Source organism: Plectrocnemia conspersa, unplaced genomic scaffold, assembly GCF_051122295.1.
Source record: "Plectrocnemia conspersa isolate PC_06_02 unplaced genomic scaffold, ASM5112229v1 ptg000001l, whole genome shotgun sequence".
NCBI lineage: Eukaryota > Metazoa > Arthropoda > Insecta > Trichoptera > Polycentropodidae > Plectrocnemia > Plectrocnemia conspersa.
In genome coordinates this window covers 17,469,621-17,496,887 of record NW_028277165.1, presented here as the reverse complement: position 1 = coordinate 17,496,887, position 27,267 = coordinate 17,469,621, and the positions used below count along the sequence as shown (strand labels likewise).

General features: G+C 31.6%; 2 protein-coding genes across 6 annotated transcripts in view; one reads left to right on the top strand and one right to left on the bottom strand.

The window, feature by feature from the left end:
* The window catches only part of LOC148239020 (SUN domain-containing ossification factor), a 31,812-nt gene extending 10,431 nt beyond the window's left edge, over positions 1-21,381 (top strand). For 4 of the 5 annotated variants that reach the window (XM_088189938.1, XM_088189960.1, XM_088189949.1 and 1 more), the window contains 3 exons: positions 16,261-16,457; positions 16,531-18,709; positions 18,786-21,381. In XM_088189938.1, the coding sequence (XP_088046064.1) occupies positions 16,369-16,457; positions 16,531-18,709; positions 18,786-19,937 (3,420 nt within the window). In that variant the 5' untranslated portion in view covers positions 16,261-16,368 and the 3' untranslated portion in view covers positions 19,938-21,381. The remainder of the gene's footprint in view (positions 1-16,260; positions 16,458-16,530; positions 18,710-18,785) is intronic. The other variant, XM_088189931.1, reaches the window with a different exon arrangement.
* LOC148239019 (eEF1A lysine and N-terminal methyltransferase homolog) lies at positions 21,372-27,182 on the bottom strand. The gene is made up of 8 exons (XM_088189976.1): positions 27,043-27,182; positions 26,156-26,717; positions 25,949-26,089; positions 25,626-25,744; positions 25,378-25,558; positions 24,791-25,286; positions 24,599-24,727; positions 21,372-24,524 (listed from the first exon to the last, which is right to left on the bottom strand). Exons 1-8 carry the CDS (start codon positions 27,132-27,134, stop codon positions 24,247-24,249), a joined length of 1,998 nt encoding a protein of 665 aa, XP_088046102.1. The 5' UTR covers positions 27,135-27,182; the 3' UTR covers positions 21,372-24,246.
* Positions 27,183-27,267: the final 85 nt, after the last annotated feature.

The following is a 27,267-nucleotide window of genomic DNA, read 5'->3' as shown; positions in this document are numbered from 1 at the left end:
AACACGCGGGTACTTATTTATGTCCAACGAAACGTGTAATCCAATAAAATGGAATGTCTTTTAGCGCCCCCAACAGCATATTTGTCACAACGGTTGGATGCTAGTATGTCTCAACCAATTATTAGGCGAGTATGGATTCGTGCGTATTTGCAATATGTAACACCTATAATAGATAGCAGACATTAATATAAAGATACAAAGTCCAGAAAATATTTTTAAAGCATTTTATTTTAAGAATGCGCATATTCATTTTTAACAAGGACTGGCGAATCCAGGATTGGGATTAACTCTTGACTGCTTCAGATGAACCAGATTGGACAATCGTTTCACTGTCTTCTAAGGGTTATCTTGGTCGTTTTGACGTATTTTCGCTTGGTTGCGAATACGACTTAGCTCTTGTTTTTCCAAATCTAAAAAATAGTTTGGATGAAATTCCTGACTAACAAATCTAACCTTACTACTGTGGATCATTATGTCTGGACTGACTGATCTAGACTTTTCAATGACTATTGCACTTTTTCATCATAATTTCGGGCTTTTTGCATGTAGCTGGACGTTTTTTTATTTGCTAGAGTGTGAGATTATGAGCACAAAGCGCGGGAATACCGTCGGGCCAGGATAATGGCCTATAGAGTGGTAAAGGTTAAGGAGTTTGTCCTGACAGCGGTCACGCATATTTTTGTATTATTATTAAATTTGCAACAATTTGAATACCATACAGTTAGTGTGATCACTTATAGAAACGTGATGCACTTGTAGCCGTGTCTGCGTATTGTATATTCCAGGCCTGTCCAGTCCAAACTTAAGCGATTCGGGGGCCGCATTGGGATTAAAAAAAATTACACGGACCGCATTGGAAATTTTTAATGCAATAAGTTCACTGCAAATTGAAAAAATGCCGTTAGTAGGGTCTGCAAATCCTTTCAAAATATATTGAAAATACATAATTAAAAAAATAGTGAAGATACATTAATTCACAATTTTTATTAAAATTAGAAAAAAACATACTGAGAAGGGCCTATTTATTTATTTTATTATAACCGAAACTAGGCGGCACTATTGTATTGGCGGAGGATAACACATTCTTTGGCGGACTTCTTTGGGACTTTGACGGTCGGCGGCGCTTCGTTCGCCGGTCACACATATAATTAAATAAACTGTAACTAAATTGTAAACTTTCAAATAAATATTACTGCAACGGCTCAATCTGTGTGTAATTACAACCCGTCACCATCCGTCCGCCAAAAAAAAAAAAAATGTATTAATGAAACTTTGTGATAGTTCGGCTTCGTTATAATATATCTATTTCGTAATTTGTAGTTGCCAATCTTAATAATTGAATAGGCTTATATCTGCAATGAACGTCTGTATCTAGATTATACGAAATTCATTGTTGAAAGATTTTTGATATAAGCTTTCTCAATCCTAAATATTTCTCTACTGATAATAACTTTAAAAAAATTTAACTTTTCACTCCTTTCGGAGTGAAAGGAATCAGATTGCTGAAGATCAGATCGGATATTCATAATGCTGACATTCAAGAGCAATATCTTCTTCAATTTTTTTGTAAATGCAAATCGGCGGTCAAAATCCGCATTTATTTTATCAATGAACTTGCATGTGATGGAAATGATATTCCCTATTTATTTTTTCATTCTCACGAAATGTTCTTTGCAACTAGGAAAAAATCTAAAAACGAAATAATTGATTGCCATTTTTAATTCAACTCGCTCAAATGGTTGGTAATATTAGTAATAAATGCAATATCTGATAAAAAATGGGATCATGCATTTGACTTTCAAGTTCTCTTGTGTCAGACTTGACACTGTATTTAAGAATTATGGGTATTTCTTTTCCAATGGCAAAATAGCGCTTAACCAGTAAATATCGGAATGTAAAAGTAAACCGCCGAATGAAGTATCTATAATACCTCACTTTAAAAGTTAAAGCTCTTTTTTAATGATGTTGGTAATTTTTATAACTACTTGCATGGCATTGAGAGTTTTAAACTCATTCAAAAATATCAACGCCTTTAGTAGTCTAATTTGAATGTATAAGACTGAAGTTCTCAGTACTTTCATTCAACCGCAACGAAAAGTATTCGCATTTTGATATTTCGTCACACACCTTTTTAGAAACGTATTCACACATGTGGTCCGCTCGTCTTGCAACCATCTGAAGAGATAATGCCACTGTTTCGAACTTTTCAGTTCATTTGAGGTCGCCATTTCTATTGCACATTTCTTTACTATACATCGCCACTAAAAGTTTTTTTGCTTTCGCTAGCTCCAAAGCTATACTGTACGTAGCAGCGAGGTTGGATCTTTCTGGGTTGGATGAACTCTCGTGCAAAGTTATGGTAAAGTTATTGATGAAAGTTACACACATTATGTATGCACCTATTTTCGCTGGAGGAGGAGGTTCTTTTGATCTGCCTAATTTCGGCGCCTACACCAATTGTGATGATTTGACGGGTGGAATCAAATGAATTATTTTCTGCTTTTCTTTTTATAGAAACGTATTTGCATGACAGTCGTAACTGGAAATTTGTCAGCACTGTTGTAATTCCAGGTACACGGTCCACCGGCTATCGGCATTTGTCAATCCAAATAATAAGCTCTAAACTGCCTTTATCTATGGTTAATTTTGGGATGCATCTACATAATCTTTCTAAATCTCCGATCGTCATGTACGTCAGCATAATAAAACAAGTACATAAATGTATTTTAATATTGCAATATTGTAGACATCTACTGGTTTATCCAATTTTAGTCAATTTGTGATTAAATATTCGGTCAAAATTAGTATACATATTAATTTTATTATATTTAGATGCGTCAAAACTCGTTTAACGATACAATGCTCGTTGATGCATACCGAACGTCGATATTTATAAACTGCTTAGACGCCTCGAGCTTCTGTTAAGTTGAACATTGTTTTTTTTACATATTAGATTTATGTAAATCGGCGTATCTCAAACTAATATAAACATTGTTTTGTTCATCGCTTTGCTCTGTATACACAGTGACACAACGTAAATCCCGATATATTTGCACACACATTGAGACTGAATCTAGAATTAGAACCGTCGCAGAAGTGCTTTCGGGTGTCGCGTTGCGAAAAAATTCGCATGGCGCGAAATGCATGAATTGTTTTTAATTATTTACGCAGTTAAAGTTGATTGAAAATGAGAAAAATGACATTTGCACAAGTGTTTAATAGCGTTTCTGTGTGAACGACGGATATTGCGTGCTTTGTGCATGAATAAGTTTATTATCATATTGTGTTTTTATGACGATAAATAATTTATTATGCCTAATGTATTGTTTCCGCACAAGTTGAATCTATAAATATAGATTTATAAAAACTGTGTGCATGCACAAACTTGAAAGTTGTTCACCAGAAGTTCGTAGGTTTTAATGAAGCACACTTATTTACGAGTTTTTATATGATATATCTGGAATTACGCATTATTCTTTGATAGATCATGAACATTTCAAAACTCTATGACGCCAGAGCTTACCGTACGAGAGTTTGTGTCGCTTAAAATTCAGGGCTGCTTTTCATATAACACGGGTTGCGGTTATCTATCCTGCTAATCTCCCATAGAGTAGATCATTATTAGGATTTATCCATGTGTAAAAAATTGATGTTTTGAACCGATTCTTCTAAAAATCTGTTCTGATAGTCTTCCTTTAAATTGATAATATTTTTACTTAGTTTAATATTATGTTTAGAAAAATAAATGATTCTTGATATTATTTCTTTGAAGTCTCAGATTGTTTGTTACATACATATATGAGGGTCCATAAGGAAGTCAATCAAATGCCACAGCAATGTTGCGAATGCATCATCCTCTAATTCGATTCGTCTCTTATAATACAATTCGATCGACGCATGATTAGACAATAGTCCCAGACGGACGCTGATCGTATTTCTCCTCAAAGGTCACACGTGAAATCCTTGGTACGTGACCGGCGACGTCAACCTATCCTCTTACATAAACGTGAATTGAGTCAATTTTTTAAGACGCACCTTAGTTGAGAAACGAGATAATAATTGAAAATCTAGTATATAGTGTACGCATAGTAAAGATAATATGAATTAGACGATAGTTAAAATTTTCACTTTCCATTTGTTTATTATCATGCGATTTAACTAAAAATTTCACTTTAACGATCGTTAACGTTAAGATTCAATAAACCAATCAATCGGGTGTATATTTATTTTATTAATATAGCTCATTTTTACACTAAACATACATTTAATATATAACATAAACAGAAAATAAAAAAAATACTTAATAATATAATTTATTTAGGTGTTTTTTTTATTCCATTTAGGAAATCCGTATCATTTTTTTATTTTAGCGGATTGTCCTAGGAATATTATTATACAAATCCACAAATTCCCCTGGCCGTACTCGTTTTCTTATACCTAACTATCCTTAATTTTTCTCTATTTCTAGTATTAAATCTATATACATATTTATTTCTTATTAAATACTTATTAAAATACTCTGGTAATATATTATTTTTAACTTATATATAAATACTAAATTATTCATCTTCAATATTTCTATAACATTTAACCACTTCAGTCTATCAATCATACTTCTACAACTAGTAAATCTATTTTTATTTCAGACTACTCTCATTGCTTACTATTTTTACATATTTTTTTAATATGTAATTACAATGTTCCTGAAAAATATTTTTTGTATCTACAATTATTCCTAACTATTTTAGATTATCAACTATTTCTATAATAGAGTTATCTAACATACATTTACATTATTTTTTAACCGTATTTCTGTAATATTTAATTCATTATTTAAATTATCTAAAACTACCTTTATATTATCACTTACATTAATGTTTCGTCTGCAAAAATATTGATTTTACCCTTTTTTACATTATTAACTATAGTATTAATATAAAATATAAATAACAATGGTCCCAATTTATACCCCTGTGGTACACCGTGAGATATTAATTTCTCTTTGGAATACACATAATTTATTTAAACTTTTTTTTTTAATAATTATTAAACCATCTTAAAACTATTTTACTTATACTGATAATTTCTAATTTCTTCAACATTATTTTTCTGAGCTCTGTTGAAATCCTAGAAAAGGCAAATAATTGGCTTGAAAAGGGCGTTGGTTTTGTATGGATCACATTGGCTTTCTCTTCGAAAGTATTATATTATTGAATTTTAACGTTGTTTAATACATTTATGGTATCCATTTCCTTGTATTTATTGGCCTATTATGTTTATCCAATTTGCGTTTATTAATTTATAAATTTTAACATACATAGTAAATTATATACAAGAGTCAAATAAATTAACTTTCTCGTCATAAGCTTCAACTGTGTTTATTGTAGCTGTAAACCTATTTGTCGACATCCCAATTATCGCATTAATTGTAAAATTCGACAATGCAAATCTTGAATATATTTAACCTACACTGTTTGAAATTCAATAGGTAATAAAAAAGTAAGAGATGTTTCTGTTTCTTGTAAACTACAAAACTTTTGCACGTTTCTACTACAAAGCTGTTGAGAAACGGTGATTTGTTGAATTGAAGTAAAAATAAAATTTCTGTAGAATATTCGATAGGTATACTGAAATAACGTGATTTGTGTTACGAATTGGGGTATAATATGTTTTTATTAATATATTTTGCTATTTTTGGTCCAGAAAGATTAGCCAAAACTTTTTTTTTAATAATTTTAATAATATAATAGATTATCTATAAACAAATATTCAACCTGCAAACGATCAAAATATAACTATAATTAAATAAGAACATATCTATTCGATCACATAAATTACATTAACGGTTATTGGTTGCCAATAGTGATAAATAAACGTAAGATATATATGTAGTTATTTTAATTTTCAAATGTTCGATTTAATTCTAATAATAATAACAATATATTTTATAGTCGTGTCTTGAATTATATTACTACTTGGTAAGTCTAGATAATGCAAACTTTGATGTACAATACATTTAAGGAATTATTTTAAGAGATATAAAACCTTAAAACGAATTGTTTGTACATTCATGTAAAGTAAATCTTCGGATTTTTTCTATTCTTCTATTTATGTATAAGGTGTTCACTTTGCTGACCAATGCTCGTTTACTACCGCTCTCTCACACCTAATCTGTCCAACAGTAATCGTTTTATGGAACAATTATATTATATATAAGATTGCTCATTTAATTGTCTTCGTTTGTATTGCTTGCAAAAGTATATTTTTAATCATGATAATATATTCTCTAAAAATTAAAGGAGATTGCAGATCGTTGGATAGAGATTACATATTATATTATTTAGTATATAAAAATCACGTTGTTAATTATGCTTTTTTATAATATATTTTTTTTATTAATAATCCGACCATTATGACTTGAAAAAATTCCCCAATGCGTAATGATGTAACGTACTAAAATAGATGAGCATCATCCCACGTAACTATTTTCAGCTCCTCATAGCTATCGCCGAAACATCCTTGTGCCTGGCAAGCTCGTTGAGAAGCTCCGCATAATGGAGCCGAGCATCCTCGACGCCTTACTGCAATCTTTGGTGATGTGCATAGAAAATCTATTCTTATTCGAACGTCACTTCCAGGCCATTGCTTATTTTTGCTTAAAATACCACTTTCACAGGGACTCCAGGTCTTTCTGTAAAGAGAATGAATTTGTGCGAATACTCAGATCTTAAGCATATCATAAATTGCCGCCTGTATATCATTAATAAGGAGTACTCCAGAATGAGCGAAATACTCACTGGAGTAACGATTGGCATAGCTCACAGTTGCTTATCTTTCGAAGAAGTAGTTCGTAACAAACTTTGTCGAATATATTCGTTAAATATGTCTGGCAAAATATTGTCATGAATTAAAAGCAGGAAAAAATAAGTTAAAGAACATTGTTGTTATACTAAAAAGCGTTTTTCAAAAGGCTAACTTTGTAAATATATTATGTTAAGTTTTCAGTTATTTGTGAAACGATTACTAAAATATTAGGCCAATACTGCGCGCGTTGGGTGCCAAAAAGAGAGCAAGCACAAAACTCATATGGAATTAAATAAAAAAATAAAGGGGCGTACAAAAATGAAATGTTTTATCTGGACTTTGGATATATTTACTATCGCAATATCTCTCATACATATGTATATACATACCATATCGAGAGAGTACATTTGATAACTCGCCTGCGTTCGAGATTTATCGTTTACGAGCAAAATTTCACTCTCGTTCATCTCGTACATGAGCACGTGTATGCAAGCCTGGTTTTTTATGGAAAGTTCTAACAGCTTTCTATATAATTATATTGATTTTTAATCAAATGTTATCTGGCGACCTTCGCATCGCAACGTCAGGCTATACATTTTTTTTATATATCAGTTATAGCTAGTCATAATTTAAATATGCATAAAAACGACCCACTTTATGTGACGCATTCATTTGACGTGCTTCATACGATTCATAATAATAATTATAATATGAAGCCTACGGCGATAACGATCGTTTATCGGGATTTAACCGTGAAAAATAACTATGCGTTTCGATTACGTACAGCTGAAACAATAAGGATGTTTTAAGCTCGTCTACTTCTTGCGTAAACCCAATTATTAGTAAATATCAGTCTGTGTTCGCACAAGTTTACTGAGTATTAATTCTATTATGCTTTGAGCGATGTACATACATATGTATGTACGTAACTGTTTTTTTGTAACTTATAAATTATTTAAAGAATGCAACGTCCGTTATATATATTTATATGTATAATATAAATAATCAGTCGATCGTGTATGATTATTGAAAATTGGTTAGCGTGTTAGTTATTTTGATTATATTTTAAAGCATCGTGTTTGTTATATAAGTCAATCAACGTGCGTTTTTGAATATTGTTTTTTCTTCTTACGCATGAATGTCTATCAGTTAAATCTTAAATATTCTTGCTATGATTCAAAACAGATGCTTAATTTGAATACCGTGTATAAATTATCGGACATTGTTGAAGCGATATTTGCATTTTCAACATGCATTTTTAAAAGAAAAATTATAAAAAAAGAGTCAAAGGGACCGAAGTCAGAGCTGCTCTTTCGAGCGCGAGCGGTGAGATACTTCCCCTTTCGCTCTCTCGCGTGTTAAGTGACGAGAGTGAGAGAGATAATGATATGGTGGTTCGCAAACTGAGATAGAACGAGTAACTCGCTTCAATTTCCTTATGCGCGTAGGCGTCCTATGGTTAACGCGCATGTCGAGCGCTGCATCGTGGTCACGTGGTCAAGTTAAAATACCACATTCTACAGTGGGACGCATGTTAACACGCTTTTATGAAACTCGATTTTCAACAGACTCTTACTGACATCTTTGAATATTTTATGGCCCCAAAAAGGATTAATTATATTTTTGATAGTATATTCTTCTAACAGATATCGTTATTATATTTTTTTTCATATAAAATTAAATAATTAAAAAATAATTAGTGGTACATGATTTTGTTAAAAAAAATATTTTCCAATATCCTTATGTATTTTCCTAGATCGGTTTATATAAATGTCGCACCATAACGAATTCTTATTTAGAATCGATGGAGACAAATTCTAGGATAGTCACACATGTGGTGTTCGTATTCTGAAGTATCATTTTTACGCCTTATGGCATTTTGCAAGATTTTGCACTGATATTGTATTGGTGAGTGCCCACACAAACTTTTATAATTATCAGTAGCGTAATTTTAATAATATTGACAATTTAAAAATTGCGATTATTTGGCACTTTCTTCGATCGCGCGCAAATATGCTGGCTGTACGTGACAGCAGCCGCCGTCCGAACGTCGTTCACGCCGAGAAGCGCGCGGACATATGAGATCCGCGACAGTGTGGGCGCTTACACGAAGTCGTAGATCTTGGCCGACTTCAATGTACCTTCGGTTCGGACAACTTCCAGAGAGTAGTGGAGGCATTAGAGTTGTTTTAATAAAGTGTAAATAAGCGTTATATAGTAAATCATTTCTTAAAATAAGTAATGTTATAAATTAACAGGTTTTGTTGAAGCTCACATATACAAATGTAGTATTTTTTCTTGAAGATTTCTAGAAAAAATGCCAAATCGAAAATTTCATTTCTCGGGAAATTGGCAAATTTATCGAGAATTTTTATAAAGCTTTTTTGTTAAAAATTAAATTTGTATGAATATTTTCAAATGTTTTACAACAGCTGCATAAAAAGGGTGGGTCCGTGCCAAATGTTTTAATAGAGGTGTTAAAAAAATTGTTTTCGATTTTCTTAACTATTTTAATCTGTCTTATCTTTGCTTAGATTATCTAAGAACTACATTAATAACCAGACATAGAGAAACCGCTTCCGTGTGGGAATCGACATATTGCAAAAATGTATGGGGGCGTTCCACAGAGTTACGCAATATAATTTGCCTGTCAAAGAACTTAAATCTCGTTTTTTAAATTATCCAGAGGTTTTTTTTATCTTTATCTCCTTCGAAGTAGCAAAAATGTAAAGTAGCAATTGACAATTTTCTCTACGATTCTTGTAGAAATACGGAAATCCGAAATTACTTCGTTCTGTTTTTTCGATTATAATAAATCATCATCTTATTGTAGTTTATTCTCTTTTATGATCATCCAGATATCTGTTCATAATAATATAACGAAATTTACAATAATGTACTTGCAAAGCTTGCTGACCAATCACAATCATGCAGCGCTCATCCAGCCAATCGTTGCCCTCGCTTCTTAGAACAACGAAATAAGTATACGACTTTAGAAAGTGACATTTGCTTCATGAATATCTCCGAGGTTGAATTGTGTAACGGGAATGTTGTGGCATTACGGTGCTTTTTGTCTTCCAGTGATATATTGTTTCCCGGGACCGTTTCGTAACAAAGAAATATTCATTCAATGCACCGGAGAATCTTTTGTAAGAACGCACTATTGTCTAGTTTATCCTTATGATAAATAGCGCGAGTTTCAAGAATAAGGTCCCATACAAACGAGTGCTCTGTGTGGTCCCCACATTATTGTATTATTAGAATCATATATTTTTTTAACTATCAAAATTTCTCGAGAATTCCACAAAAAATCGAGAAGTAAAAGTATTTATTTGTTTTTCATTTTTCGACAAATGAAAACAGAGAAACCATAATGCCTAATCCTGTTGTGATCAATAAACTTATTGACACAATATAAAATAATTCTTTGCTACTACGAGCTAGCTGCGACTCGGGTGAATATCGATATCAGTGTCCTGACGGACCATATGATACGGAATATTATTTTGATAAATTCTCGTAACATTTTTTTAACTTTATTTGCTAATCCCTAAATATATATGAACTGCTAGTGTACGGTTGAAAAAATATTTAAGAAGACAACAAGAAAAACTAAGCCCAATATGTTTACTCAGAAATAGCTTTGTATATGAAGAAAAGGTCACGTAGTTATTTTTATTTTTTGTTAAAAAATTTCCTCAGTTAGACTTAATATTTTAACATCTTAAAATTAAATTGCCTTAAGTATGAAAATCGATTTAGAGTCGAACATGTAATTATGTTAAGGGTCGTAAATTGGTAGTATTGATTTTTAATTATAGTTTTTTCGCAAAAATACATGGCGAAATTCACATAATAATACAGCGTTTCTAAAGTAATTAGTTTATATATTTTTCGAGTGCCATCAGAATTATGATATACAATTTATATTTTTATGTTATCAATCTCACTAATCGCGCTTGCTTGCGGTTAGACTAGAAATTTGAGTCGCATTGTTTTCAATCGACTTTCAAACGAGATGTTGGTATTTCGAAGATGCATTTTTTGCATCGATATTTAGATTTATGATACGCTGAAAGCGAAAGTCTTAAATTGATTACATGGAAACCTCAAGAGTTGCTCACGACGGACGGTCGGTGCATTTCTACCTTGACCATAAATGTATTATATTAACCTCACGACCGATATGTAAGAAAAGCGCACACATTTATGAATATGCCAATTAAAAGTAGATGATGAATATCACGTCGAAACATATTTGTATTTTATAGTCTGAACAACTCAAGAGTATACTTGAACTTAATCAGAAATAAAATAGTTAGAAACCAATAGATTTAAATCAGTAGAAAGTATAACATATGGCGGCGGTTACTTTATATCCTTATTAGTACAAGTAACATAAATTAAACCTATAAAAGTTTGTAGGTATACGTCTGTATTTTCAACCTTTGTTTACTTTCTAGTAATACATACCTTCTTATCGTTCTTAGACTTTCAGCAATGTTCAATTTTATCACGCTCGTGATTCGCGTCCGTCACGTATGCTTGTTTTCCTACTTTTTCTAGCTTGTCTGGATTCCTGACAAAAAATGTGCATGAGATAAATAAAATGCTTTCATAACCACTTGCCACGTATCTTATATCGCTTCTTTTTCGTGTATTTATATATTTAAATACATATTTACCTGCGAATATTTTTGTCGTCGCTGTACCGGTTTTTCTGCCATGAAAATATACGCAGCAGTGCCTATTATGCATATGTACAAGACCTTGATTTTGCTAATATTTTCCGACTGGCTCTTTGCTTAAAGTTAAGTTCAAGAGCGACTTTGAATATCAGATTTGCTTTTGAAAAAAAATTGTTTTCATTCTAATTTAAAACAAATTTCTATGACCTTTCTCCCGCTTATCCTTGGGCAGCTTCCCAGAAGTTGTTCGTGCAATTTAACTCTTAATCTCAGATTATTTTGTGTAAAGTTTGTCGGCCCATGTCATAAGACTTCTCTATAAATAAACTTATATACCATTATATCTTCCTATATTTATTTTCAGGGTACTATAAATATACTTTTGTGTATCGTATCGTATTGCATTATCACATTATCTGCCTGGATTTATATACATACATACATACGTTACTCCAAATTCCCATGACGCATAAATAAGCTGCTTTGAGATAAACTCAATATGTGTAAATAACCTATCAGATAACCCTTGATTACATATTTAATATTGAATCAAGTGAAATACTCGGGTAAACAAAATACGCAATGAATCTCGAGATATTCCACTCGAATCAGATATCGGACCACTCGAGTAAACAACTTTCTTTACATCCCATTGTTTATTTATTTAATGTACGTACATATCGTACGTTGAAACTGCGGTAGTAAATTAAATATGCAGACATCTTTAAAATATTTGTTTTGAGTGACAGTAATGTGTTTAAGTATGACATACATATGTACATATTATCATTTTTAAGTATGACACGATCGACCGTACTATTAGTACTAATATTTAACTCACGTCTGCAGATAACATTATTTATGATGATTTAATAATTTTCTGCTATGTTCTGTTTAATAAGAAATATCTAAATCATTTGATATAAACCAGCTCTCGCTCGCACCATATCCAGTCACGCGCAATGCGCTCATAATCTCGCGCTGATATACAAAAAAGGTTGTAATGCGGTAGATAAGGACAAGCGGCTGCTATTGAAATGATCTACATACTTTTAAATATAATATTATTATTTTATTTTCGGAACTGCTGATTTATTTATCCCATTTTATTTTTCACCAAACTTTCAACTTTGCTTTCGAAAGTATATAATTTACAAAATTATGTGACACCTTGATTTTTCTCTCTCGCAAACAGGCATATGACGTCAATAAAATACAAAAAACGTGAATAGACTTATTTATATAAAAGTATAACTAGTTGCGGACATATTGAGAGTGTCTCCCACATTTTCACGAGAAGGTCGAATTTTTCTCTAACGCCTTCAATCAAAATAGCCCACAAAAATTCATTGTAGGCGACTTAATAAGCACATTTATGGTCACGATACAGCGTCACGGAAACGATGTGTTTATTCGAAATATATATATATACATAGATCAATTCAGGCATTCCATGAATATGTAGTGTTTTATACCCCCAGACAGTCCAACTTTCAATTCAGGTCTTGGCACACGTAGGCAGACACGTTCGGAGCCTTCATGCATTTCGTATAACCGTTTGGCAGCGAGGAACTGGATCTATATTTGGCACGCCTGTTGTTCCTGTTTGCGATTTTGCTTTAGTATACCCATATATCCACGTACCAAATTTGTTCTGATGCACATTAGCGAATCGAGAATTTAAAAAAAAAGAAACGTATGTTTGCCTTTTAAGGCAATCTGCAGCAGGTTGTTTCTCATTCTGTATATTTGAGGTCAGACCTTAAGGCGTGTGTTGGACTTGTTTAATTTGTAATAGGTACATATACACATTGGCTATTTGAAACTGAAGCAATGTATACTCGATAGTACATAAACATTGGTTACATACTGATGTGAATGAAAAGAATACATATTTACATATAACCTTGAGCTCGACAGCCTTAGACTAATGAATTAAATTGCCTATAGGTCCTGACAATTACTTATATTTAACTTTATAAATGCCCGAAAATATTGATCTGTTATTGTTTGTTCGGAAACTCTTGACCTTGTTTAGGAAATACCTATATAAATTATTTGTATCGAATAAATTGCTATCAATTAGATTCAGTTAAAATATACTATTTATTTTACTTCATCATTATCAGAGTATTGGCACTGGGCTTTAGGATTGATTTGCAATAATTTTGTTATCAAATATGCGATAAAGTGACCTCACGCCAAAAATATTATGATTATTTATTATCACTGTTGTTCGTAAAACTATTTTAATGAATTACATTGTTCTTTTCGAGTTCAAGTTTTCGTATAAAAAACTATATAAAAATAGTATAAATTACTTGAAAGTTTTTTTTATATATTACCATGAAAAATATAATATATTATAGATTGAATGGTGTTATCTAAATATTTTTGTAATATATAAAATCAAACGGTACGTTATTATATCTTTAGTGGGCGTGAATATGTTGACAACTCGAGATGCATGAAGTCTCTAATTATTCGTTTTTCGCTTTATGGTGATTTAAAAAAAAAACTCGTGCTGGGTGGTATAATTTTATAACTTATTGTGTATCACCTAAATCGACAGTTTTTCAAATTTTTTTTTTCGGCGCCCTTACATAATTCTGGTTTCCCAAGTCATATTCATATCGCAAAATAGCGAATATTTTTTTTATTAAAGCGTTGAGTAAAAATAGTAACAGTAACCTTTTGTAGACTTCTGCAAGCAGTTATTACTAAGTGAGTTATCACATTAAATTAAAAATATAAATATAATTATTAAAATTGTGTAATAGCGGCGTTCCTGCGAGGAAGTGACCTTCCAGCTTTTAATCCTTTGAGCGGTATCGCCGTACATGTACGGCGTTCGATCTTTTACTGTTTTGAGGTACCTCAGATAGTAATATATTTACATATATTACCAAAGAAATAATAAAATTATGTTTATATTTTTTTAATTTGAATTAATGAAAATGATTTTTATAGTAAATATTAAAGAATACGAAATAAATGAACATAAGAAAAAATATGTTATATTAAGTTTATAAAAAATGTGAGAGTGTCTCTGAATTGATACAATATTTTTTTTATAAAAGCCGAATAATATGTAAAATAAATCAACGAACATTAATAATAAAATTATTAAAATATAAAAAGTAGTAAAATAAATCAAAGTTATAAAACGTTGAGAATCACTGATTTTTCTTTATAATTTACTATAAACGCAATATAAAATAATAAATAAATAAAAACAGAAATACTTATAGAAAATACGTCAAATTAACTCACTAAGGGTTAAAATTGCTGCCGCGAAAAGTTCATATTTCAGACTTGTCAACTTATTCACGCCCACCAGGATATATTATGTATTATTCTGCCATTCATATAACAAAATATATAATATTATTTTCTCAAAAAATATGTAAATATCTAAAAATATAAAATTTCATGTTTAAAAACATTAATAAAATATTTTATATGTCAATTGCTACTAATTAGTAAATCTGTTTCTTATATTTAATTAACAATTAAATTATAATTAATTTAAGCACACGTTAAAATGTATATATGACAAAAATATTTAAAATATATGTGTATAAACGTGTTGCCAAATTACTACATTACGCGTTATATGGTGTAATAAAGTTTACTTCCATGCTTCACATTTTGTGCAATTTTTGTCTGCTTCATGGGTATTTTAACCTCAAGTTTTCTTTGCTTAAATCAGTACATTGATTTGAGTTAAGAAATAACGACACCTAGTACATATATGAAATTAGCAATAATGAATAGTTAAATACTTTTTTACGGTATTACTACAATGTGTCAAATTAAAATTTGACTTTACACATTTAAGAGAGCAAAAATTGTTGTGTTGCCAAATGGCAACACCACACATATGAGGGTTAATTTATTGTACATTACATTTTATTATTGTATATTTTTAAAACACTGCCAGTGAAAAATAACAGTTTTATTATATGACTCCTATTTGTTCTTGGGGTAGTTATGCTATCAAATATAATTATTGTTGTTCTCCAGAGCAACGTTAATCATTGCTGTCAGACTTTAAAACGCCCTATCAATGTTTGAAAATTTTATGATGTCATTTATCAATAATTCACACCATTGGTGCCATTTTATTTATAGTTTAAACTCATAACGATTGCACTTTGAAAAAATATGCATCGTGTTAAATAGAACCCTCATATAAGATATGACACTATTAATATGTATTTACATATTTGTCAAAGTTAATAGGAAAAAATCTTAAAATTGTTAATTCGCAGTTTTTTTATACTAATTTTTGACACATTTTTGTATTAGTGATGAACTGTTGTATGACCTTATTTTATAACAATGCTTTGAGTGATCAAGAAGTCAAAAATATTAACTGTATCTGTCTTTTTTCCATTGAGTTTGACAACTACTATCAGTCTATCGATTTGTTAGCATATGTAACTGTAAAAATGGCGTTTTTAACCGTGAAATATTTCTAGATCGTAATAAATTAATGGATGAAACACAAATGTATGTATTTCAGTTGTGATAAGAAATGGTGTAATTACAAATTGTAAGTGATTATTTTAATTGTTTCATTGTGGGTAGCCGGAAAGTTGATTACATAAATGTCAGATAGTTTATCCATAATATATAGCCAAAAAGTTTTCTTTATAAAATAAATTTGCATATTGATTATTTGAAATTAAAAAAATATTATTTTGCTTTGTACATGCACTCCTTTTTTGTTAATATATTATTTATATCAATTATTTTTTTGTAGTTCAACTTCAAAATCAAATTATTGGATATATTAATAATCTTATAAGCATTACACTCTGGAGCGATTAAGATTTGATAATAATGGTAATTTCAATTAAGCCCATTCAATATGTTGGGAAGGTTATTTCAAATTCTGCTATGCTTTTTGATCACTATGCAACCTCCTTCCAAAAGCCTTTTTACAGACATTTACTATAGGTAAGACATGTTTGTGATTGTATGAATCTTCTCGTTGCTATACAAAACTTAATCCATTATATCGTTTTTTCAGAATCGCAGAATCTGGACAACCTGTGTTGATTACAATAGTTGATAATGCGGCCGCTGAACTTGCAAACGTTGCTCAGAAAGTCGATACATTGAGCGATGGACACATATCACCAAATTTTTCCGATTCACACAACGAATACGAAAAGCACATTTATTTAAAGCCACCTGAATTCAACGATTCTGATTTAAAGCAAGAAATCAAATCTGATCATGTTGTTCATGAAGAAAACGAAACAAGTCTCAACGAGACGACGCAAAACGTTGATGAAATAATAGAGGTTGTGACTGTCGATTTGTCGAAAGTCTCTAATGTAAGTGATGAGAAATTACTTAATGAAAATGCAACAGAAGCTAAGCAATCTGATGTCGAAGCAAAAGCTCAAGAGGAGATTCCGTCTTTTTCTGAATGGGCTCAGAAGCAGTTGGAAGAAGCTGAAAAAAATAAAGAAGACACCGCTAACGAGTCGTTCAAGTCGCAACACAAAGTTCATATCTCTAATGTTAATTTAAAAGTCAGATCAAAAAATTACGCGTCGCCCGACTGCGGAGCTAAAATTATTGCTGCTAATCCAGAGTCAGGTTCTTCTAGTTTTATCTTATCTCCGAGCCGAGATGAATACATGCTCAACACTTGCAATAGTAGAATATGGTTTATAGTCGAACTGTGTGAAGCGATTCAAGCTAAAAAGATCGATCTCGCAAACTTTGAATTGTTTTCGTCTACCCCGAAGAACTTCTCTGTTTTTGTGAGCGACAGATTTCCTACTAGAGAATGGGCGGGAGTTGGACAGTTCATTGCAAAAGACGAACGAGACGTTCAGACGTTTAATTTACATCCTCATCTGTTTGGAAAATTTATGAAGGTTGAGTTACATTCGCATTATGGTTCGGAACATTATTGCCCTATTTCGTTGTTCAGAGTTTATGGCACGTCGGAATTTGAAGTTTTCGAAACTGAAAACTCGCCTCAATTGCAAGCTAATCAAGACAACGGCGACGATGACGACGATGTTATAGAAGGCCTTTCAGAGCTTGAAGAAAATGGTGATGTTTCAAGGAATCTCTTCGGATCTGCACGTGACGCTGTGCTATCGATAATGAAAAAAGCTGCCGAAGTACTTGTGAAGAGCAGTGATTCAAAAAACTCTTCCGTTCATTTAGAAACGGTTAGAACTATAACGCAAAATTGTCGCACTCCGAGTCATATAATTGTTTGCGACAATTGCAGCAATTCGTTATTTAAAGAAGTCTACGATTTGATGAGTTGTCGTAGTGATTATTTAAAACAATTTGTCGAGTTACCGGTGATACATAAAGTTTTGTGCAACTCGGATATGTGCCAAAATTACGGGCTAGATTTTAAGAGTAAAAAGACTTCAGCGTATAAGACTGAAATTGCCAGTTACATTTCAACAATTTTAGTGCCAAGCTATGTCGCAGCACTATGTAACATGCTTGCTATAATAGAAAAGAAAGTAGTGCTCAACATTAGTTTTGAAGCAGATTTGAACATCACTTCCAATTTAACAGCCGATAAAAGAGTACAAGCGGCAAGTAACGATGGTATGGTGGACGATTTGTTAAATAAATCGTTTAAATCCTGCATCGGAGATGATTGTGATAAAATTAAAGAATCACACATGATAACCAAAATAAAAGAAGACGCCCCTGATAAAAGTACATCTGTAAATGTACAAATTACTATTCCTGAAATTAAGCCAACAAAAACAATATCTAGTGGTGAGACGATCGAAGCAACTGTTCGAACTACAGATATCGTCACAGATAGTAGTAATTTACCGCCTTCGAATTTAAATAGTCATAGTGTAAGTATAAATATTGAATCTAGCGAAGTCAATCAATTCAACGAACACGAGGATGTGAAGACAATAGAAGTAATCAAACAAAACAACACGTCCAAAGAAGACGTCATTGAGAGCTCTTCGGTACAGAAAGAAAATTCTGATGCTGTCGTCAGTACGCCGACTATCAACGAAGCAGAACCTAACTTTGTAATTGAAGATTCAAATACATCTCAGGAACAGCTGGCTTTAGATACGTTTTTAAATGAATATGATCAGGCAAGCGATCATGCTGCACAAGTGTCTACTCAGAATGTTGTAACTCCACAACAAGGTCAAAAAGAATCTGTGTTTTTAAGGCTTTCCAATAGAATTAAGGTAATATTTTTTATTTATAATTTAATAAAGTTAATGAGTAACTTATAAATTTTAATTTAATCTCTTTATGTTTTAGACATTGGAAAAAAATATGTCACTCTCTGGACAATATCTGGAAGAATTAAGCAGACGTTATAAAAAACAGGTAGAGGAAATGCAAAAGACATTCGAGAAGACTCTAGTTACTTTGAATCAAGAAAGCAAACTTTCCGAGGAACGCGATCAAAAGAATACAGAAGAATTACTAGTGCTTCAACATCAAATAGCTCAACTTTCTTCTTCAGTGAACATTCTTCTGGCTGAAAGAGAAAGTTGGCTAGGAAGCTTGACGTTTTTTAAAGTGATAGTTTTTGAAGTGTGCTTAGTGCTTTTAGTAATTTATTTGTGTCGAAGAACTTCTTCGAGTGAACATTCTCCGAGTAACAATAGATCAATAACTGTTAGTGCAATTCCAGATGTGTCAAGACAAAGACGTTTATCAGTCGAAGAAACTAAAACTTCAGATATGACTGTCTTAAATCTGAAACGCCGCGCTTCCGAGGAAGATCTATTAGCAGTTGCTAGTTTAAGTTCAAACATTGGTGTTTCAAAAGGTGATAAAAAGAAGAAAAAGAAAAAGGCAGCTCTCGTTCAACGTAGTGCATCAATGGTTTCAACTACTGGACTATCTTGTGAAAATATCAGTTCTGTTATACCAAAATTAGAAAAAATAGAAAACGAGGAGTGGACACCGAATATAGAATTGCCAGTGGCGTTAGAAGAATCAGAATTCATTATACCGGAAATAGAACCGATAGATTTCAACAATATGGGAGAGATTCCTCATGTTAAAATCGAATTAACGCCCAAAAGAGAGTTTCCAAAAACTAACGGTTCTATTATTATGAATAATAAAAAGCCGATTAAAGTACGGCGGCTGAGCTCACCTGCGTTTTTCAAAGGCGGCATCAATAAACCTCAAATGTTTGAAGATTACAGTAGCTCGATCGATAACGGCTGTTCTCCTATCGCAGTTTCTGCTACGCTTAGTTATAGAGATTTTCCTTTAAGAGAGATAAAATCTGAAGAACGCGATGTGAAGAATAGTTTAGAATTGTCTCAAACCAATGATTGGTCGAGCGTCGGAGAGTTATCACAAACTAGTAGTACGTCAACGACAAACTCGGCAACCAAACCTAAAAGATCTAAAAAGAATTCATTCAAAAATATGTTAAAGAAAGTATTTTAATTTTGTAGGTAACCGAAATTTTTTAGAAACTCAGTCAGTAGTTTTTAGGAACACTTTTTATTTTATTTTAATTAATGCGAATATAATTGACGTGTGGTTTAGTCGATGTTAACTTTTTAAGTTGAAATGTTTACCATTTTTTTAACGAATTGCTTTAAAAAGTATACTGAACTCAAGATTGTTTTTGTTATTCATTTATCTTATTTTGCCAATTATTCGATTTTATAATTTATTAATTAGATTTAGATAAAAATCTGATTCTCAGTCATATTGTTTGTACATAAACTTTGCATTTATTTACACGTATCATAGAATTTTAATGTTTCAAAATTAAAACAAAATTATAAATATAAAAATAAAGAAGATATACAATATCGAAGCGATGCCAAAGAAAGATAAATGTATGACTTTTCATAAAATGCAATTACACTATTTGAAACCAAACACATACATACATTTATATGATTGGTTATGTATATACTATATACATATATATTTAAAACTTATTTAATTATTATCTTAGTTAAAAACCATTTATTGTGTCTAAGTATGTTTGAATGCGTAATACAAGTTATTTTTAAGTAGACTCGCGTTAAATGTGTAAATTGCTAGTCAGTAGTTCCGTCAATGTCAAATTTTGAGGTTTTTTGAATGGTCTTAATTTATAACATTCCTGTTTAAACAGATGCTTTCATTTCGTTAAAGTAGGAAGGTATTTATGTTACTTTTTTTATTTATTTAAAACTAAATATTTACAGCATTTATTTAGTCATATATATTCAGTACTTAAAAAGACTGTTTTATATATATATTTTATGCATGTTTACGTTATTTAAATGATAGGGTTAAATCGAGACGTGTAAATATGAGATTGTAATGAAAGGGTTAAGAACATGCATATTAATATTTTTATAAATGTTTATGACTAATTGTTCAGATAAGGTTTGTATAGTGTTCGAGAAACGACTGAAGTGAATTACTGCATAATTGGATTAAGTTTTAATATATGCAAATTATTAAAGCTTGATGTATTTTCTATGATTATGAAGATATTTTTGTAATATTGTTTAATTTTTAAGGTTTGTTATCTGTATTTTAAAACTTTTTTTTATTTTGTATACATTATTATGTAAGTCTTTGATATTTTCCTCTTTAATGTATGTATTTAATTTATACTCCTTGTGAGAGACAATACATAAATAAATATTAGCAATTGTTAGTTTACAAGAATTAATGTTATCGTTTATTTATTGTTTGTGAATGTAATAGGATACGTAGTGTATTAATTTATGCATATATATTATTTTGTCGTTCCTATAATATTTATATGAAAGTCATTGTGATGTATGTTAAGCTTGACCATATGCTGTTTAGTTTTTAAAATTATGTATAGATCACGACGAGAATCAAATGTTTTAGAAAGAAAAATAAAAGTTGAGAATTATGTAGAATTTTATTTTTTAAACAATTCAGTAACAAGTTCATAATATAAAAAAAAAATCATTCAACACATTGCAGCCAGGTGACTTATATTTTTATTTTTAGAATAAATTAAGACCATTGTGGCCTAACAGGTTACCCCAATGCGCCACGATGGTCGAAAACAAATTGATATAACCCAAACATTTTTACCAGTTTTGCAAATATAACATTTCTGCAGTCTTAATCCCAAGATCAATTTTGAGTAATGCCTCAATTTTTTAATCTTGTGGTCTGTTATATAATATTATAATAAAATATCACAGTATTTAAAGTTAAGGCATACACCAATAATATTGTGATATCAATCGGAATACATTTTATGCAAATAAGGCTCTAAATATGGGTTCCAGATAAGAATACTTCTTTTCCTTTTAAAATGCTAACAGATAGTGGACAACTTTAGGTACTTAAGGTAAGCTACCCGACATACAACAAAATTAAATAGATAAAAATGAAAGCTGACTCATCACCATAAATAGATGTTATCATAGCTGTAAAATACCTTTAAGATCAAGGCTTCCGAATAAAAATATTAAGATGATGAGATCCAATATACGGATATACAAATGTCAGATACTGTAAGGTGGAAAGAGCATTAATGATCAACTAAATGGGATCTAGAGGCTAGCCCAGGATAATTTAAAAGGAAAAAGCAAGCGACGGGCAGGAGTTGAGGTTTTAATAAAAGGACGAGATTCTGACCGATCAAGGTCTATAATACCGAAGGAAGAGGAAAAATATTCCAAATATGATATAAAAAACTATTTGGACAGTAAATTAAGTCATTTTTCGCGATAATTTTATTTGATTTTTAATAAATCTTTTATTTCAGTCAGTAGGGGGTCTTTTCTAATTATGCAACGTTCAATCGATTGTTTGATAGCGACTGTATAATAAATCATTTCCCTGTTGATATATATTTTATTGTTTAAGCTGTTGGGTTCCGGAAATGATTCATCAACGTAATAAAGAAAGTAGTCCAGTGTTTTGGAGGTATATTCTTTAATTTTATTATTGGATTAAGAAGACTGAGAATATAACTGGGTTGTGATCAGACGACAGGGTCAACAATGATTTTTGTGGGTGGCCCTGCTTATGTTCAGGGCTAGGTGGGAGCTGGAGGGTGTGTGTGTGCGATCTGTGGTCGGGTCTGCGCGAGCTGCCTGACTCGGATGTCCAGAGGAGGGATTACCGAGAGGACTGTTGATCGAGACGTTGGGGATCATTCGGAACGCCCGCGTGATTTTTACCATGAAGGGGCGCTGGGCTGCGGTTAGCCTACTCGTGATGGAACTCCTGTGTACAGCCTCGTTACATGCTGGGACGGCGTAGGTGATCATCGGCTCGACGGCACCCCGGTAGATCGCGTCGACGACGTCCGGGGAGAGGCCCTATCCCTCGCGGGAGACGGCTTTGGCGCAGGCATGGTCGACGTGGCTCATCTAGGACTCTTAAGACCAGGGTAGCATGAACTTCAATGTCATTTACACTTGGTAAATTTTTTGAAATAGCAATATTTGATATTTCTGCATGTAGAATAATGCATAGGTGAATTTGGAGCTTCTAAGCTTATATTCTTTTATTATAAACTAGCGTAAGCTTCTACCATTTTTGTTTGTCGCTCTATAATTCCAATCGCTGTATTTTGAGTCTCCCGCTGCAAATGTTGGCTTATTATAATTAAAAAGTTTATGTAAATCTATAGTTGTGTAGGTAGGTTTAGGGGGAGTATATACGGAATGAATTTTAATCGGTCCTTAGCGTTAATTCGCATTTCTATCATTGTTGCTTCTTATTCTTGTTAATTTAATTATTTTGAGTGGTTTCATCGTGATTTATATTTGACTTTACGAATATTGAGGTTTCACCTCCAGCTCCAATAAGACGATTGTTTCTATATGATTTATAATTAGCAAAATTTGTTTTTACTGACGCTTTTAAATGAGTTTCAGACATTAAAGCTATATCTATTAAACATTGATCAAGTTTATCCTGTTTCTCTCGAAGTCCGTTTGCATTCCAAGCTAAGATTTTTAATCCATTACGCTGTACATTCATATTTTTAGGGTTTATTAATTGTTTTTATTGTCTGGAATCTGGAATCAGAGCAGTTGCAGTTGGTTCAACCGATGAGGGTTGGGTTTTTGGGATTTCCATATTTACTGCATAGGAGAACAATTTATTCAAATTTGCTAGCCCCCTGCTAATGGGTCTGGATTCAGCGATGTTTGTTTTATTAAAAGCCCGTTTCAGAGTGATTTTTTTTTTATTCCTAGGATTCTTTGAGAAACTTCCATAACTGACAGTTGTTGTAGACTGGATTTTCCATTTTGGTGCAATGTAGGCAATCTAAAGCTAGATGTGTTCCATCACACTTGACGCAAGCAGGAATAGCACTGCTATTTATGACAGAATTGCCAAATTTACTATGGAATCGTAAAAACTTTTTTTGGTATATTTTGAATTTTGATTAAGTCGTGTTAAGCCGTGGATGACAACGTGTAACTGTTTGTCTTCAGGTATTGTAAATGAATGAAAGGAGAATTTCCTTTCATTTAAAAGTTTTAAGATCTTGCGGTAATCTTCAACCGAAGAAGGAATTATTTTTGCAGTGTGTTGAACTGATACAAAAGAAAGCCTGAAAGCTGAATTTTGCTGGTGATTGGCAGGCTTGAGAGCTAAGGGTTCATCTGGCGTGGTCTTTTTTTGATCTAATGAGAGTTTTTGATTCAGTTTATACACGTTCTTTAATCCATAAAAATAGTTGTTGCAATTTGTAAGTTGCCCTGCATTTCCCCAGACTGCAATGTGTTATCATTTAGATCAATTATTGAACTTTAATATTGATGTTCTTTGTAAGATTTTCAATGTCGATTCGTGAATCACGGCTTAATTTATTATTCTTTATGTTAGAATTAATGATTTCTGACGCTGCTTTAAACTCCGAAGGCCACAAAGCTGTATCATTATTCGTGCAGTAAAATATTTCATTGACTTCTTGTTCTATCTTGAAAGAAGCGATTCTGCAAAATTCTTCTTTTAGATTTTTTATTGCTTGAAGTCGCAAATTTTCATCCCGGCACACCAAATTCAACACAAAGTATCCTAAAATGTTGTAAAATAAATTTGATTACACGTTTTGATCTGCATTTGTATTTTGATTTTAAAATCATACATACCATTTTGTGTTAAGCAATTTTTGACATTTCTTAAAACTTCTATATCAATAAATTGTTTCGGTGGGCAAGACATGCCTAAGGAATTATCTTTACTATCGACGTCAAATAAAATGGCATTATACTTTTTACCTGAATAATAAGCAAGTTATAATAGTGAAACATATTTATAAGTAAATATTACTATAGTAATACCTTTTTCTTCAGATACTTTAATGAAATTCAACCCATCGTCGACAACAACGTTCAATTTATCATCACAAACGAGTCCAAAATATTGTTGTGCAATTTTAGACATTTCAGAATCGATGTCGACAGCTGTTATAGCGATGGTCTTTAGACATTTACGAAGAAAGCTGCAGAGTCCTCCACCGCCCAATCCGATAATTGCAATATGGCTTTCGTCGTTTTTGATAGCCAATTGTATACCAATCGTCATATAAATGTGATGAACGCAAGCTAAATAACTTGAATCAACTACAAACGTTTTATTTCCATTGCGATTCTTCACCGATTTCAGCCGAGACTCTGACTGAATCACCGATTGATTATTTAGAAAAATGAGTCTTCTATAAGTATGACCGTTATCACCGTCTGTTTCTTCTACAACAAAATCGCCAGAGAACTTTGACGATCCTCTGTGTAGAATATTTCTTTTACCGACGTCTTCACCTAAAGATAAAAATGGAATCTGGAAAGTCAAGATGATTTAATTTAAAAAAATATAATATACGTGTACCGATTTAATTTAAAAAATATAATATATAGAAAAACATGTGTACCGATCCAGTGATTCCTTTAGGTGCTAAATTTTTAATATTGTCCGACAGTTCAGCTTTAACACTATCTAGATTATCATAAATATGATCTCTATGCATTGTAATTACCGCTAGTCTTTTATAACCGGCAGATTTCAACAATTGTTTACGACCTTCTGTTGTTGAAAAGAACCAATTCAATTCCCTATAAAATATAATATTTTTAACTAAATAATTTTATTTGATCTTATGAAGAAAAATTATTACGTTACCTTCCTTGAGGGACAATAAAAGCGGCAAACGGTCCATTATGTCTGACTAAATTATGATCTACCACATGGATTGTATAACGTGTTGTGGTTTCACCTGGTCTCAAAAGTTCTAAACATATCTAAAAGAATATTAATAATATTGAGGATGAGGTATATAAGTGTGTTACTACAAGTGTTAAAAAACGATGAAAATAAAAGGACACCTTATTGGATAAAAATAATCATATAGCTAAAATCAGCAGCTTATATGTATGTCAAAAATACCGAAAACGTCTTGGAAATTTTATCTATTACAATTTAAATTAACTTTTAGTACAATATACCTCTTCAGAATCATCTAAACTATTATTTGCAAGTCCATTTGTGATAACTGCTGCATTTTGAGCAGATAAAATAGCATCTTTAAGCTCATCCGGAGATTGGACTCTTATAATTTTATCTCCAACCATACAAGTCTCTAAAATCTATTAAATTTATTAAATAAATTATATATTCATAATATAGAAATCACATTAAAATATAATACTAACAATTTGTGGTAGATTTTTGAATTTAGTTGCAATAACAACAAAAACGGGCATTATCAATCCATCTTGAGTTTCAGCCGATTTCTTTTCTGCATCGTAACAACGCACAACTCTTAACATCCAATTGTTATTAGCGAAATAAGCCAAGACTTTCTTCATGATATGTTCTTGTAAGAGCGATACACAGACGTATCTTCCGCCGAGCCTTAGTACTCTACTTATTTCGGAGAAATATTTTTCCACTTGTTCGTTAGTCTCTTCCGAATCGTCAGGCATCAAAGCATCTAAGGTGCCTTTGTCGATAAGCGCGCTGAATTGGCTGTCGGTGAAAGTCATGTTCAGAGCATCCATTTGTAAGAATGATAAATCTGGACGTTTGGCTTTATTGGTTTGGCACATTTGTTTGATTACGATCGGAGAGATGTCAATGTTTATCATCTTTGTGAATCCGACGTCGAACAAATCAGCGCTCAGTTTAGAATTACCGCATCCTACCATTAGAATATCATCTTTTACTTTTACATATTTGTGTAAGTGCTCAGATAGCTCTAAGTATTCTCCATACCTAAAAAAAATTTAATACACATATAGTTTTACTAAATCTAGTTAAACTAACAACAATCCATTTCAGTTATAATTTATATGTAATAAAATAGTTTTAATTTAATGAATCAGACGAAAAAAGGTAAAATAAAGGTTAATAATTTATAAACATAATTAGCCATAATATGTACTAGAAAACACAACTTAAAAAAAGGTCTATAATAATTTAAAAGATTATATTTAAAAAAATGGTAATATTTACTACATTAAAATTTATTTTTAAATATAACCATAATTATTTAAGAATTTAGATTAATGTTAATGAAACGGGTTATTAATATTTTTACCAGTCAAAAGCCTTTGAACCTCTTTTTTTAAAGAATGAATTCCAATATTCTGTTCGACTGAAATCTTTGTGGCTTTTTGGAAGTAAATTCATTTTGAAATTGTTACACCATGTGCGTGATAGTGATAACTGTCAAACAATAACTTTTGGACTTAAAAGCATTTTTGCTAACCATGTATTAAAACATATCTATAAAAACGTGTATTTTAATTTTAAATAGGTTTTT